This window comes from Geotrypetes seraphini, chromosome 5, assembly GCF_902459505.1.
Source record: "Geotrypetes seraphini chromosome 5, aGeoSer1.1, whole genome shotgun sequence".
In the NCBI taxonomy this organism is placed as follows: Eukaryota; Metazoa; Chordata; class Amphibia; order Gymnophiona; family Dermophiidae; genus Geotrypetes; species Geotrypetes seraphini.
This window is the reverse complement of record NC_047088.1, coordinates 159,688,760-159,705,049: the sequence shown is the minus strand read 5'-3', so window position 1 is coordinate 159,705,049 and position 16,290 is coordinate 159,688,760. Positions and strand designations below refer to the sequence as shown.

At 40.6% G+C, this 16,290-nt stretch overlaps 1 protein-coding gene across 1 annotated transcript in view; it reads right to left on the bottom strand.

Moving 5' to 3' along the window:
* Positions 1 to 16,290, bottom strand: part of FAM207A (family with sequence similarity 207 member A) — a 247,385-nt gene that overhangs the window by 64,834 nt on the left and 166,261 nt on the right. The window contains exon 3 of the mRNA XM_033946314.1: positions 13,070 to 13,138. Within this exon, the coding sequence (XP_033802205.1) occupies positions 13,070 to 13,138 (69 nt within the window). The remainder of the gene's footprint in view (positions 1 to 13,069; positions 13,139 to 16,290) is intronic.

The following is a 16,290-nucleotide window of genomic DNA, read 5'->3' as shown; positions in this document are numbered from 1 at the left end:
CTGTATGCTTCTCAAAATTCATTCCTACCAGAACACAGGACCACAAACTAAAAGTACTAATATATACAAATGAAACCTTAAGATACAAGACTCTCCATGCAGTACAACCCTACAGAAATAGAAACAAATGCATTTCTTCCTGAACAGTGTGAAATATAGACAGCAGATGTAAATTATCAAAGCTGACACAATTCAATCACTAAAATGAAAATAAAATCATTTCTCCAACCTTTGTTGTCTAGTGATTTTGTTTTTCAGACCATCTTTTCCCAGTCTCTGGCTGCACTTCCTTCTGTCTGTGCTCTTAACTGTATATCCAGGGCCACCTTATCCATTTGCTGTTTTTCTCTCCTTCACTATACATCCATCTTGAGCATTAATTTTTAACATTCAACTTTCTTTCATTTTTCTGCTTTCTTCTCAAAACCTATCTACTTTTCCATGTCTTCCCTTCCCATCTATCCATGTGTACCATCTCCTCCCTCTTTCTTCTCCCCTACTCCCATCTACTCCCTACATAAGAAGCATTTCTTCTCATCTCTTCCATGCGGTACCCATTGCTGTGCACCTTCTCCCTCTGTCTCCCATTCCCTTCCATCCCTGTGCACCATCTCATCTCTCTCCCATGGTCAGACAACTCTGACTTCCCCCTTCCCCCCTCATATGGTCTGGCATCTTTCCCCTCTCCTTCCCATAGCCTGGAATCTCTCTCCTCTCCCATGGTCTGGCATCTCTCTCTCCTTCCCTCCCTCTTCCCATGGTCTAACATCTCTCTCCTCTTCTTTCTGTGGTCTTGCATCTCTCTCTTCCCTCCTTCCCTTCCATTCCGTGGTCTGGCATCTCTCACTCTCTTTCCCATTCCAGTGGTCTGACATCTCTCTCTCTTCCCTCCTTCTATCACTTTTCTCAGGAATCTGACATCTCTCCCTTCTTTGAGTCATCTCTCCTCCCTCCCAGTGTAACATTTCTCCCTTCTCTTCCCGTGTAAGCAGGAAGTTGCAGAAAGAATACTTCCAGGGCAGGCTGACAGCGGGAGGCTGGGTTTGCGTCAGCTGCCGAAGATTTTAAATTTCAGAAGTGGGGAGGTGGTAGGTGGGGGAGTAGGGACTCAAGGAGGTTCCTGGAGAGTGTAGTGTCAGGCGCAAAGTCATTGCAGGCCCCATAAAATGGTCAGGCCGGCCGGATTCGGCCCATGGGCCTTATGTTTGACACATGTGTCTTAGGGAGAGGAAGAAATAGTAGATTGTATGGATGGGCAGACTGGATAGTCCATATTACCTTTATCTGCTTTCAGACATTCAGAAATTCAAAAGAGTGTTAAAGGCAACTTTATTTATGGAGGCTTTTTCTTGAAAGGTTTTTTTTAAATGTTAATAATCCTGGAGAGCTTTTGGATGAATGTAAATTATTTATTGTTGTATTGTTATTTATGATTATACATGTACTTTGTGAACTGTTAGGTTTAATCGGGGTATAAGTTTTTAAATAAAATAAACAAAGAGCTTGGACAGAACACTATCCCAACAGTACCTGGGACTCTTGCCCCAATAAAAGCTCTTTCTATAAAAACAATTATTCTGATATAATACAAGGCAAAGAACCCATACTTGTAATTCATAATGATTATATACCTAAGAAGAAATCAGGAATGATTCAGTGTCGACCCTTCAGCTTTACAGTATCGTAATAGAATAGCTACATCTTTCGAGCCTAGAGAAATCCCAATAAATCTGTCGGAATACTGATTTACAAAGGTAATTTATTATAAAGGATTGGAAGAGCCAATGAAAATCATTGGCACAAATATCTTACTGATGCTATAAGTCTAACTGGATGCAGCTCTAACAAATATAGCTTCCTGAAAATTAAAGATCTGAGAAGGGATGTATGATTTTAACATGTTCTTTACATAGATAGGATTTACATCATGTAAAGCTTTAAAAACACAAGTTAGGGCTTTAAACAGAATTCCTGAATTAACTGGAAGCCAATGCAAACTATCATTGCAGAGACAGAACCTCTCTAGCCAAGACTAGTTGACAACAAGGGAGCAGTGTTTGGAATAAATTTGTTTAGATCAGTGTTTCCCAATTTCTTCAAGCCAAGTTCTCCCTAGATTGAAAAATGTTCAATCAAGTACCCCCAAGCTCTGAGCAGCAAAGATTTTAAAATGTTCATTTTATTGTTAAACAGTAACTAACAAGGCAACATACATAAATACAAGTCACAGCAACTGGTATACAGACCAAGACACACTTGGCATGCTCTGTTATATTTCAGTCTCATATAAACTTGCCCCTTAACAGGTGGTGTGCCACTCTTACAAACTGAGTGGAAAATGAACAATGACACTTAGGGCTCCTTTTACTAAGGTGCGCTAGCATTTTTAGCGCACGCAGGATTTTAGCACGCGTTAAACCTGCGCTATGCTTCTAGAACTAATGCCAGCTCAATGCTGGTGTTAACTTTTTCCTATCGTGTTTCCCGGATGACAGGACATTCCAAAAATGTCATTGCCATCGTGGATAAACAGTCTGTATGGACTAATAAAGAGCCAGGAATACAAAATATTTGAATTTACAGGCTTATGGCTTATTTACATTATGTTTACAATAGCCGTAAATGGTAACGGTGAATAATACAAAACTTTGCTAAAATAATTACGATTGGAACCAGCGTAACGTAAAATTTATTATGATAGGCAAAGGTTAAGGTCTACCGTGCGCTATTCCACGCGTTAAGGCCCTAACACACCTTTGTAAAAGGAGCCCTTAGACAGGACCTGTTTATAAGAAAAGAAGAAAAGGAACACCTCCACAAAAGTTGCTATTAGTGACCAATACAATTTCATCTTTTCTCTGGGAAAATAAAACATGAAATCTGATTGGTTACTATGAGCACATTCTCTCACACACACATCCCACCTGCCCTCACCACTCTCTTTCTCACACACATATCCCACCTGCCCTCAGCAAAACACAATACACAAACTTGTGCAAAAAAAGAGAACCTCACCTTATCATAACACCACTAACTCCCAAACAGCAACAACATTATGTGTGGAAAAAATGCACTGAAAATCTTAATGGCACAGCCACCAGCAAACTGGCTTGAATAATTAGGACCGCACACGTCAGTTAAGACCCCTGATCCCTTTAACCCTGCTGAAGACTCAATTTCTTTTTTAAAAACCCTTCCTTTTGTAGTTTCCCTTGATTGTCTCATTTGCTTTCAATTATTGTAGTTCCATCCCTACATTCCGTATTGGTCCTGTTTGTCTGGTAAGTCATGTTTTTGGTATATGAATTTTTGTTTCCCTGTATATTATCGTAAATTGTTTTAGAATTGTGCATTGCCTTGAATGTATGATTAGGTGATCAATCAAATTTTAAATAAATTTGAAATGTGAAAACAATCCTATGAGATTACATAGCTACCTCTGGAATGAGATCAACCCAAGCCTGAGAGCCATGGCATTGGTCCTCTTCAATTCCATGCCTGAGTGTCTACAGCCCTGGTATCAGCTTGAAAGAAAGGAGACTTGTCTTGGCTCCTAGAACTATCCTCTATGAGAGGATAGTCTGTATGTGATGATTTTAAGGTGGCCAAACAAGTTGAAAAGTTGACGGCGAAAGCTAGAAGGATGCTAGGGTGCATAGGACGAGGTATTGCCAATAGGAAAAAAGAGGTATTGATGCCCCTGTATAAGACTCTGGTTAGACCTCATTTAGAACATTGAATACAATTCTGGAGACCGCACCTTCAAAAAGATAGAAAAAGGATGGAGTCGGTCCAGGAGAAGGCTACTAAAATGGTGCATGGTCTTCGTCATAAGGCATATGGGGACAGACTTAAAGATCTCAATATGTATACTTTGGAGGAAAGGCAGGAGAGGAGAGATATGACAGAGATGTTTAAATACATACATGGCATAAATGCGCATGAGTTGAGTCTCTTTCATTTGAAAGGAAGCTCTAGAATGAGAGGGCATAGGATAAAGTTAAGAAGTGATAGGCTCAGGAGTAATCTAAGGAAATACTTTGTTTTACAGAAAGGGTAGTAGATGTATGGAACAGTCTCCAGAGGAAGTGACGGAGACAGAAACTGTATCTGAATCCAAGAAAGCATGAGATAGGCAGAGAGGAAGAGATAATGGTTACTGCGGATGGGCAAACTATATGGTCTGCCATCATGTTTCTATGAGGAGCCAAAGAGGGCACCGGTGCTTCATGTGGCCCCTGGGACTTTAAATAGAAGCTTCAGTGTCAGCTTCAAGGAGCTAAACTTGTGCCTTTGGCACGGTAGATGAGGAGCTTACTTTTCCTAGATGTATTTTTGTGCAGATGCTGCATCTCAAAGGGTCACAGCCTTGCTCCAAACATGTGCAACAAACTTTGATCAAAGTGATCTATAATGGACACCTTCTTTTTGTATTTAGGTCAAAACCTGAAAACTCAATATGAAGAAAAATAATGTAGTGAAATGAAACTTTTTTTAGGCAACTGGAGACTCAAAAACTTAAATAAATGAACTGCTTGGTGCAGCCCCAATGGCGGGAAGAAAAAAAAACCACGTGCAAGCTTGGCAGATGACAAAAGAAAAATAAACTTGGAAAGAATTTAAAAAGCAAGCTTGAAAAAAGCAATTATCAAGACAGCAGCTGAGCCACTGAAGAAAACACTGACAAAACAAAGACCTCAAAATATCTAATGTCTCCAGCAGACAGAAGAAAACTGAGAGAATCCATGGGGCCACTGTAGTGCAGGAACTCTCCTGATGTGGGAAAAACCTTAAAGCTTTTCCAGAAAGTTCTGAGATGATCAGTCATTTGGTGCCAAGTACAGTCATATAACTCATTTGCCTTCTGAGAACAATAACATTTTTGCTCTGACAGGAATGTTAGCCATATGATGATAGAGAAGCTGCCTAGACATGCTTCAACTTCCAGTATTTGAGACGGAGGCCTCTGCAAGCTGGATATCTAAGTGGGTAACTAGAGGTAATAAAAATTCTTTATACTCTTGTTATTGAACTCAGATTGGCCAAATATAATTTTTGCAGCCTTTTGAATAAGTTTTTGACTATATTATGTGGGTAATTTTGATATCAGGTTACACAAACTTTGTATCAGTTCTCAAAGGGAAAGTATGAAATACAGTCCCTTTAAAAACAGTCCTGGGAATAGATGTTCACAGAGATATATGTACCTGCTGTTTCTATAGACATTTTTCCCTTTAGATACAACGAACAGAGATATGAAAATCTAATCCATGCATGCTATATTCCATTCCTCCACCTAATCACATCTCTGAGCCTACCTATTTTTTGCTTGGCAAAAGTATGTGTGTCGTTTGTCTCCATATGTTACCCACATAAGGAGGGAGCAATTTTCAAAAGGCTAATTTACTCAGGCAAAGCTGTATGACTTCTGGAAATTTCCCTCCAGAAAATCACAGTTATCGGATGCTGGGGTCCACCTTGCGGGGCAGCGCTCACAATAAAGATCTGGGTGTCATTGTGGACAATACGCTGAAATCTTTCGCCCATTGGGTGGCGGTGGCCAAAAAAAGCAAGCAAGATACTAGGAATTATTAGAAAAGGGATAGTAAACAAGAATAGGAATGTTATAATACCTTTGTATCGCTCAATGGTGCAACCTCACCTTGAGTATTGCATTCAGTTCTGGTCTCCCTATTTCAAAAAGGATTTAGCAGCACTAGAAAAGGATCAAAGAACAACAACCAAGATGATAAATGGGATGGAACTCCTCTCATATAAGGAAAGACTAAAGAGGTTAGGGCTCTTCAGCTTGGAAAAGAGATGGACTTGGACTTGAAGGATGAGATGTACAGCGTCAGCATCTGAGACAAACCTGGTTCTTTTTGTTACATAGAATTTTTTGGACCCCAGTTCGTTTGCAAAAGTTGGACAGTTCAAAGTCTAATAGATGCTGGCATTGCCATTTTGAAGTAGGGGCACTGGATCATTTGTTGTTTTATTGTCCCTTGATACTCAATTTTTGGAAATCCATTAGACAGGTATAAGAGCAGACTCCTTATAATTATGACAGGGATTGCCATGCAAATGATTACTAAGAATTTGAAAAACTGGGACAGGCTAAATTTTTCCTTTTGGTGGGAAAGTTTATGTCTAAGTTATAGATATGAAAAAATGAATTCAGAAATATTGGGTCATAATAAACTATTTAAAACAACATGGGGTCCAATAACGAATTTTGTTAACTCTGATTAGTTGTATAATGCCTTTATTTCCTATTTGATTTGCACACATATCCAGGTAGGGTGGGAGGGAGGAAGGGGGGTGAAATAAATTTTGTATTATTCTTTGATCGAATGTAGTGTGTTCATGATATTAACTGTATGTAAAATTTGTTGCACTTTGTACTCAAATTGAAAATCAATAAAGAAAAAAAAAAGAAAAGAAAAGAGATGGCTGAGGGGAGATGTGATTGAAGTCTACAAAATCCTAGTGGATCGATTTTTTACTGTATCAAGATTTGCAAAGACTAGAGGACACTCGAAGTTACAGAGTAATACTTTTTAAACCAATAGGAGGAAATATTTTTTCACTCAAAGAATAGTTAAGCTCTGGAATGCGTTGCCAGAGGATGTGGTAATAGCGGTTAATGTTGCTGGTTATAAAAAAAGCTTGGACAAGTTCCTGGAGGAAAAGTCCATAGTCTGCTGTTGAGTCTGACATGGGGGAAGCCACTGCTTGCCCTGGATCGGTGGCATGGAATGCTGCTACTATTTGGGTTTTGCCAAGTAATTATGACTTGGATTGGCCTCCGTGAAGACTGGATACTGGGTTAGATGGACCATTGGGTCTGACCCAATAAGGCCATTCTTATGTTCTTATGAAAAAGAAAATTAACAGCATAAGGATAATCCATACTTGTTTTTCTGATTTAACATTGTATGACTGTAGAAATGAATGAACACAACTGATTAGCCCATTTAGAAAAATTAATGGACCCTTTTACTAAGGTGCATTATTTTGGGCTTACTACATTTTAATGCAGGACTTTAATACATTTTGGTGCAAAACCTAACACTGTATCAAGAAGGAACATTGCTAGTATATATATTTTTTTTATTGTAGGTCGTACATTAATGTTCAAATTAGTGCAATGTATCTTCTGAGAAACATGGGACACTTATGACCTCACTTAGGAGTTCTTTTACTAAATTGCTGCAAAAAGCAGACTTAGCATGCCCCTTATACAGGTCTTTTCATTCGGTAAGGCCACTTTTCCTACATCCAAAAAATGTCTGATTTTCCGAATGAAAGTTCACACACTAATTTCACCATTAGTGCACAGCCATTAAAAATTGAGCGCATAAGCTTCTACTGTCTCCTACTTTGCAGGTGATAAGGGCCCCTGCACTAATTCCTTGCCTATTCTGTTCAATATATTTGTGAGCGACATTTCTGAAGGATTAGAAGGGAAAAGTGTGTCTTTTTGCAGATGACACAAAGATTTGCAACAGAGTAGACAGGCCAGGGGGAACAGAAAACATGAGAAGAGATCTGCAAATGTTGGAAGAATGGTCTAATGTCTGGCAGCTAAAATTTAATACAAAGAAACATGATGGCAGAAAAAGGCCAAATGCCCCTTCTAGTCTGCCCATCCGCAGTAACCTTTATCTCTTCCTCTCTCTTGAGGAGTAAAAATTCAAAGGAGCTGTATATGCTTAGGAGTAAAAATTCAAAGGAGCTGTATATGCTTGGGGGTGAGAAGCTGATATGGACAGGGAAAGGGACCTTGGCATGATACCATCTGAGGATCTCAAGCCTGCGAAACAATGTGACAAAATGAAGGCAATAGCCAGAAGGATACTGGGCTGCATAGAGAGAGGAATCGCCAGCAGAGAGAGTTGATGCCCCTGTACAAGTTGTTGTTGGTGCTCTACTTGGAATACTGTGTTCATTTCTGAGGCCGTACCTTTGCTAAGGATGTAAGAACACTTAAAGCAGTCCAGAGGAAGGTGACGAAAGTGATATTGGGATTGTGCCGAGAGACATATGAGAAGAGGCTTGAATACCTGAATATATATATCCTGGTGAAAAGAAGGGAAAGAGGAGATATGATACAGACATTTAAATAATTCAAATGTATTAATCTACAACAAATATATTCCAGAGCAGAGAGAATCTCGGAGAGGGTGAGATGGGGGGGGGAGGCGATCGCGAAGGGAGGGAGTAGCGCCAGTGGCCTCGGGGGTCGGGTTGGGTGGGGGCTCACAAATCGAGTTAAATTGACATTTAAAATGTATACCTCTAAAAGGAGGAAACTGCAATAAAAATGAATTACTCAATCTATTAGATGAATAATGCGAACGTGAAAAGAACAAAATGAGATGATCAGAAGCCTCTGCTTGAATAATAAGATGAAAAAGACAAACAGTTTTAAACTGTATGGGGCTCATAATCGAAATGGAAATACGTCGAAAAATCGGCCTAAATCGGCACTTGGACGATCAGTAACACAAGTCGTCCAAGTGCCGATAATCGAACCGGGTTTATGACGTATTTAAAAACGACTTAGGTATTCACAGTGCTGCTGTACGCCCAGAGCTAAAAGGGGCGTTTCAGGAGGAATGTCGAGGGTGAGACGTGGGACGTCTTAAATTTAGTCGTACTGCATGTAGAACCGAAAGATTTACAACACTACCTAGACGGAACTTGGACGTTATGACTTAGGCCATCTAAAACCAAAGTGACCAAATAACCACTGAAGACACAAAGTACAGACCCCCACACACTGCCCCAGTGATCACTGACCCCACCTCCATAAACATTGTAATAACAACTTTACATATCTGCCTCCAGAACATCAGCATCTGGCAGCCTGGCATAGGAAAGCCTAGTAGAGTCGCACAGAGGTGGCTTAAGTGGTCTTGGGGGTAGGTTAGTTAACCATGGAGAGGAGGACACAGGCCCATAAGCCACTCTAATCACTGCATTCACGGTGAAACATGTGCACCCCCCAAAACCCTTTTGTACTGCCATATAAGTGGCACCTGCAGCCATAAGGGCTATTGGGGTGGTAGATAGATGGGTCTAGTAGGTTCTGGGGGTGTTTTAGGGGGTTCAGCATGACCTATAAGGGAGTTGTAGTGAGATGTTTATGTGGCACCCTTTTTGTGAAGTTCACAGCAGTGCTCTGTAAGGTACTCCACTACTCTGCCATGTCTGGGTTTCTAGTCCATCACTTTTCTGGCCCCTCCCGAACCCAAAAGGTCTTTTTCTAGGTGTTTTTGACTTAGACAAATTTTTGGATGAAAATGGGGTATAAAGATGGACGACTTAGCAGTCTGGACAATCAGACAGACAGCTGGACGTACAGTTAGATGATTTTCGGGGAAAAAAAAAAAAAGTTGGACAAATTTTTCAAAAATGGACCTTTTCACGTCTGACTTTGGGCGACTAGTGACTTAGGCCCAAAACGGACTTAGACGTTTTCTTTTGATTATGCCCCTCCACACGTTTCTCTATTGGCAACCAATGAAGTTTTTTATAATGTATAGAGGATCTAACAAATTAAAAGGCAAGAGAGATGTCCTACTCAATCAATGTGTAGCTTTTCATATTAGCTTTCACTGCTGCACTCTTAAGCTACATGCACCGCTCATTGTTACTTATATTTTTCTACTACCAGCAAGGCCTAGTGTCCCCTGATGAAGGCATCAGTCGATGCCAGAACCTGGATCCTTATTGGGACTTTTATCACAATAAAGGCTACACATTTTATTTTGTTCGCTCCTCTGGTGTTAAGGCAAGTTCCCTCTTGTTCTGTTGGTTATAATATATAGAAATACTATTGTATCTCTTCAGACCATATATCAACCTCATTGCAGTATTTTGATGCAAAGGAGTAGAGCTTAAATGGAAGCCCCAGTAGCAGGGAAATGAAGACGATGCCAAATGGACTTCTATGGTTTGTGTCCCATATATGGCAAGACGGATCAGGAGGGGATGGAGTTAGCTTTGACGGTGACTCCAGAAGTAGGGCAGTGTGAATCAGTGTAGCTGAAACTGGATAGACCTCTACGATCTCCATCCAATAAATGGCAAGAAGGAAAGAAGGATCAGGTGCAATTTATACTACAGGTGTATTTTATACCACAATCAAATTGCCTGAGTACAGGTCTTACCTATCTCGGGGGGGGGGGGGGGAGACTGGTTACTTACTGGTTTGTTGCTTCAACATTGCCTTGAGAATGAATGTGACTGTTGGGCAGACTGGATGAACCACACAGGTCTTTCTTTATCTGCTGTCATTTACTATGTTATTATGTAATCAATTAGTGCACGGCAATGCTCTATGCGCTGATTGGTGCTATCATGCCCATGCTGTAACCCTAGATACACCCCCTTGCAGAAAAATTAAAAATGATTTTTCCACATTGTGTGCATGCAAAAAGTTTATGCAAAAGTGACAAATTTATCACAGAACGCCAGAGCATATTTCAAGGTACATATTTTTAACCTGAGGTAAACATACATTAGCACTTTCTGCAGTTTAAGTGCTCTCATATTAACTCTGCATTAGCAAGTTAGACCCTTATTCTATAAACGGCGCCTTACGTTAGGCGCTGGTGTGCCTAAATCGGTAAAAGCCATTTTAAAAAGTTTTTAAATCTTTTTAAAAAAATGAAAACGCTGGTAAATTGGTACGGAGGCGCCTTAGAACGTCTAAGGTCAAAGTAGGCATGTTTAACACCGGAAGCAACCTTAGGCATTCTAAGGGGTCTCCACAAACATGATTCTTGTCAAAGGTAGGCACCAGAAATGTAGGCCTTTAAACCCTGGCCTATATTTCCAGTGCCTACCTTTGATGAAAGTCACGATTCTGTAAACGGCACCATTGCATGACTGACGTGCAATCAGTAGCCGTTTTTTAGGTGGCCACCGATAATGGCGCCGTTTACAGAATCCGAACCTTAGTATATAGTAAGTGTAAGCTAATACTTCCAAGACTATTTTTTTGCCCATGCCACGCCCCTGAAGGAAAAGTCCTGAAAAAAGATAGCAACACAAGGTTTCACATGGCAAACTAACACAAAACATGTTAGAACGGTTGTGCAGTAACCTGTTTCCAGGCATTAACCACATTTTTATTTTGTATTTCCCATAAAGAGATAATTTTGAGCACTGTTTTCATAAATTTCTTATTGAAAGTCTAGCAGCACTGGCACTAGCACTGGATGAACTTGGTCTAAGTTCAGGAAGTTCTTAAACTTTTGGTAAATGCTCTTTCTGCAAGAGTGCCTTGCTGGAGACTGCAGAAGAGTTTAGGTTTCCTGCTCTTAAACCCTGAAGAAAAGAAGCAGAGGATTTAAAAGGGAAGACAATGAGAAGAGACCAGCCTGGGACTAGTTACTGAGAAATAACAGATTTGGGATTTGAACGTAATCACAGAACAGAGAAAATGATGGGCAAGTTTTTTTTTTTTTTTTTTTTACAAGGCAAAAGAAAAAGATACCCGAAGGCAAAATAAGAAAAATTAAGGAAAAAAAGCGCGAGCGGGAAGGCAAAAAAGTGGTTTCAACGGCCGTTGAAAAAACACACGCGTCTTCTTCGCTCCGCGGAAACGAAGAAACTGGGGACCACGCACTCCTCCGTCGGGCGGGAAGGCACTCGCGCACGCGCGGTGCGGCCAACTAGAAACTTCTAGTTAAAAAGGTCCGTACCGAGGGCTCCGTCGGTGACGTCACCCATGTGTTAAGAATATGCTGCCTGCTTGTCCTGGGATAATAGCAGCACTGGCACTAGCACTGGATGAACTTGGTCTAAGTTCAGGAAGTTCTTAAACTTTTGGTAAATGCTCTTTCTGCAAGAGTGCCTTGCTGGAGACTGCAGAAGAGTTTAGGTTTCCTGCTCTTAAACCCTGAAGAAAAGAAGCAGAGGATTTAAAAGGGAAGACAATGAGAAGAGACCAGCCTGGGACTAGTTACTGAGAAATAACAGATTTGGGATTTGAATGTAATCACAGAACAGAGAAAATGATGGCAGATAAAGGCCATATGGCCCATCCAATCATCTTTCTATTTCTGCTTTTTCTCATTTTGCTACACAGCACATACTACAAGTGAGGGAGTTATCTATATGGTTGTTTTATTAAAATACCCCTTCACCCCTATTAACTATCTGGAATTTTCTTTTGAGTCAGCTAGCGAGGGCCCTGGGCCCCATACATCAGAACCCTTTTTTTCTACTTTTTCTTTCTTTTCTATATATCTTCTGGGACAAAACTTCATCCTACTAAGACAAATGATAAATAACGTTTCAAATCTGGCTTGCAGCTTCATTAAGATCCAGTATAGCAATGCTGAAACTGAGTATACAATTTTGAAATAAATTCCTGATGTACTCTGTGAACACTATCAAAAACTGTCTTGTTTCTGAAGACTGAAAGGTTATGGGTCATATGACCAGAACTGTCTACACCTCTAATTTTCCATCTTAGGTGGTTTTGTTACTGTAGTTTGTTTTTTATGATGTATTAAACCAGCGGGTTTCAATAGTTCACTAATAGGTTTCAGCTGCAGTTTTGGTTTCAGCAGAAAGTGGTTAGGCAGTTTTAGTAGTTGTTTTAGTTTTGGCCCAAACTGAAAAAGCAGTTTTGGTTGGCCTCTAGATATATGGTCCTTCTGTATTCTCACACTCTTGAATACTTTTTACTGAGGCATGCATTAAATCTAAATATTAGATCAGAAAGCTACTTTAGAATATTTGAATGTTTGAATATGCAAAGAAATCACATGACATTTGTGACAAGTTTCCTTTAGTTCTTCCCCTCCCCATAAGCACAAAGACATTCCCTTAGTACTAAGGCTTGGAGTTGGAAGGATTCCCCCAACCAAAGCTGAACCCTTCAATATTATTATAAGATCTTCTAGAAATACATCTGAAGCAAATGAACAGCAACCCATCTGCAGGGCCAGCACACATCACTGTATAACCACAAATCAATTCAGATGTGCCACAGAATAATCATCTGAGGCCACCCACTGACATCACTGATACGAGATTTATTGCTTACTCTGCAGCCATCTCTCCCGTCTAAGCTTCATTTTCTCTTTTTTTGGCAAGATAGGTTTCTCAACTATTCCTAAAAGAAAAAAAAAAAGACATAGAATTAAGAAAATAGTTCCATAGTCACAACATTCTGAAGCACTAGGGGTAAGTCACATAGATGTCCATTTACTAAATTTTATATCTTTTACGCCAGGGGCATAGGGACCCAATTTTGGGTGGGCCTGGACACACGGTGGGTGGGCAAAGAAACCCTCCCTCCTCAGGTGATCTGGCAATCTATCTAATGTATCTGGGGCTATGGAGGACTGAGTGACTTGCCCAGAGTCACAAGGAGCAGTGTGGGATTTGAACCTACAACCCCAGGGTGCTGAGGCTATAGTCCCAACCACTGTGCCACACACTCCTCCTAAACCCTCCCCAATCCGTGTACCTTTTAAATGCCACTTCAGCAACAGCAAGCAGTGACTGATGCAAACTGCTCAGCGCCAGCTCAGTCTTCTCTCTGACACAGGCCCGCTTATGCAAAAATAGGAAGTTGCGGCAAAGCGAAGGCAATGAGACAGCACTGAGCAGCTGGCATCAGTTACTGCTTGCTGCTGGCAAAAGTAGCATTTAAAAGGTACGCAAGAGGAGGAATTCTGGGAGTTTTCAGCTGGCAGGACTTGGGATCCCTGACAGCCACATCATAGGTGTTCAGCAACTGGGTGGGCCTGGTTCCACTTGAGCCCACATATGGCTACACCACTGCTATACGCCACAGGACACTTAGCGCACACTAAACTTTAGCAAGAGAGCCCCATAATTAACAATTTTAAAAAAGAAAATTCCCTTTCAATTTGTCATTGTTGCTTTTTGAAGCTCACACTGAACATGGTCTTATGCACTAAGGGGCTCATAATAAAAAAAAATCAAAAACATCCAAAAACTGGCCTAAATTGGTACTTGGTATCCAAGTATCTAAAACCAGCTTAGGCCTTTCCCCTGCCTCTAAACGCCTAGAGCGAAAAGAGGCGTTTTTAGAGGAGGGGAAAGGGCGGGAGGTGGGCCGATCTAAACTTAGTCGTACAGTAAGTATAACCAAAACCTTTAACAGGTTGCCTAGTCAGAACTTATACGTTTTGACAGACCAAGTCAAAATGGGTATAAGTGCCGAAAAGGGGCCGCTGAGCTGATTGCAGCTGCAGCGATCAGCTCAGCGGCCCCGGTAACCTGCCCACCCCCTACCACAACGATCACGGTAGGAGAGATGCCTCATCTCCCCTGCTGCGATCGCGATCCTCCCCTCGAACTGCTGCGGTTGGCGGCAGCTTGGGGGATCGGGATCGTGGCAGGACTGGCCCATCATTCGCCTAAAAGGTCTTGTTTTGGGTGTTTGGGATTTAGGCTATTTTTTGGTTGATAATGTGTTGTAAGTTTAGATGTAGTGGTGGTCTGGGCGTTTAAACTGCTGAACGTAGAGGTAGGCCAGTGGTCTCAAACTTGCGGCCCGGAGGCCACATGCGGCCCGCCCGGTATTATTTTGAGGCCCTCGGTATGTTTATCATAATCACAAAAGTAAAATAAAATAGTTTCTTGATAATATGTCTCTTTAGCTATAAATTACAATATTATTATTAAGACTTAGCCAAAAGGAAAAATTTATAAACTATAAAGAGTTTTACCGCATGCAAAATTGTCATTTCTTTAATAAGACATTAACTATTTTTTCTGAAGCCCTCCAAGTACCTACAAATCCAAAATGTGGCCCTTCAAAGGGTTTGAGTTTGAGACCACTGAGGTAGGCCATTCTCAAGAAAAACCTCATTTTTGACGGGTTTTTTTGAGAATGGACATTTTCCCTGCTGCTACTTTCAGCATTTAGGGTCTTAGGCTAAAAGGGGACTTAAATGTTTTTTTTCATTATGCCCCTCCAAATCTATATACAGTACATATACAGTATATACATACATAAATATGAGGACCATTTTTTTTAATCTTTATTAATTTTCAAAACTAATACAAAGTGCCAGGAATTATACAGACATTAATAAACAAAATAAGCACTTAAATTCATTCAATAATAATGCAGCAGAAAAATATCCCTCCCCTCCCATCCAACATATTTAATCAAAGAATAAACCAAAAAGATATCCCCACACACACACATACACACACCATTCTGTGTACAGTGTGTTTCTTGCAGTTTCTGCCTTTGCGTGGTGACACCAGCTACTTACTGCTGAGACAAGATCCCTGACGCAGCTCCGGCGAAACATGGAAGTTCCCTGTCGGGTCTTGTGCTAATGGCATTTGTTTAGCATGAAGTTGAGCCTTTGTGTATTCTAGGCTTTTAGGGATATTGGCAGCAATAGCAACTAAGTGTCTGTTGTTTTTGTGGCATTTTTTGCCTTTGAGCACACGCTGCTGATTACTAACTGTGCCTTTGTGATGTTTTGAATCCTTCCTTGCAATTATTGAATTAACTTTTTGCTTTATTTGAATGGAAGAAGAAATGGCTGATCATTTGAATATGATTTCAGAAAGTGGAGTTTTTTTTTACCCATGAAGCTCATCTGAAGTTTTTTCTCCACTTTTTTCTTTTTCAAGTGTTTTTTTTTGTTCTTTGAATGATTGTGTGTACGATTGGCCTGTTTGCCTGTTCTTCCTTCTTATGTATTTAGCATAGCATAGTTGAGTGAATGCAGGTGAAATTCTCTATTAGTGACTATAGAGTATGTATGGTGGCGGCTGTTTGTGATTAAAACGTACTCTCTCCTGTGAATTTCTGTAGTGTTTCATGTATACCCCAGAACATACCAGACAGTCGTCATAGTGCTAAACATTCAAGTGCTTTTTGAATATTGACCTGATAAGAGCTTAGAGAACAGAAAAAGACTTTGAGTTTCCTACTAGAGAATGACATTGTGACAAAATTAATCACCGTTCCCGTCCCCGCGGATAACCGCGGGAAATAATCCCATGTCATTTTCTAGTGTCTATTTCAACCTCAGCCCTTCTACACCAGCATTATTCAAAGCAAAGCTTGTGGGTCAGTGGTTGTGGCCATTCATACTCTGATTCTTCCCTCTCTCCTTAAAGAATGACATGAAGATGGTTTCCCGCTGTTATCCGCAGGGACGGGAACGGTGATGAATTTTGTCACCGTGTCATTCTCTATTTCCTACCTAAAGCCTTCCTCTGTTCTCTAAATTCTTTGATTCTATAAAACAACAAGATAGAGCTTCC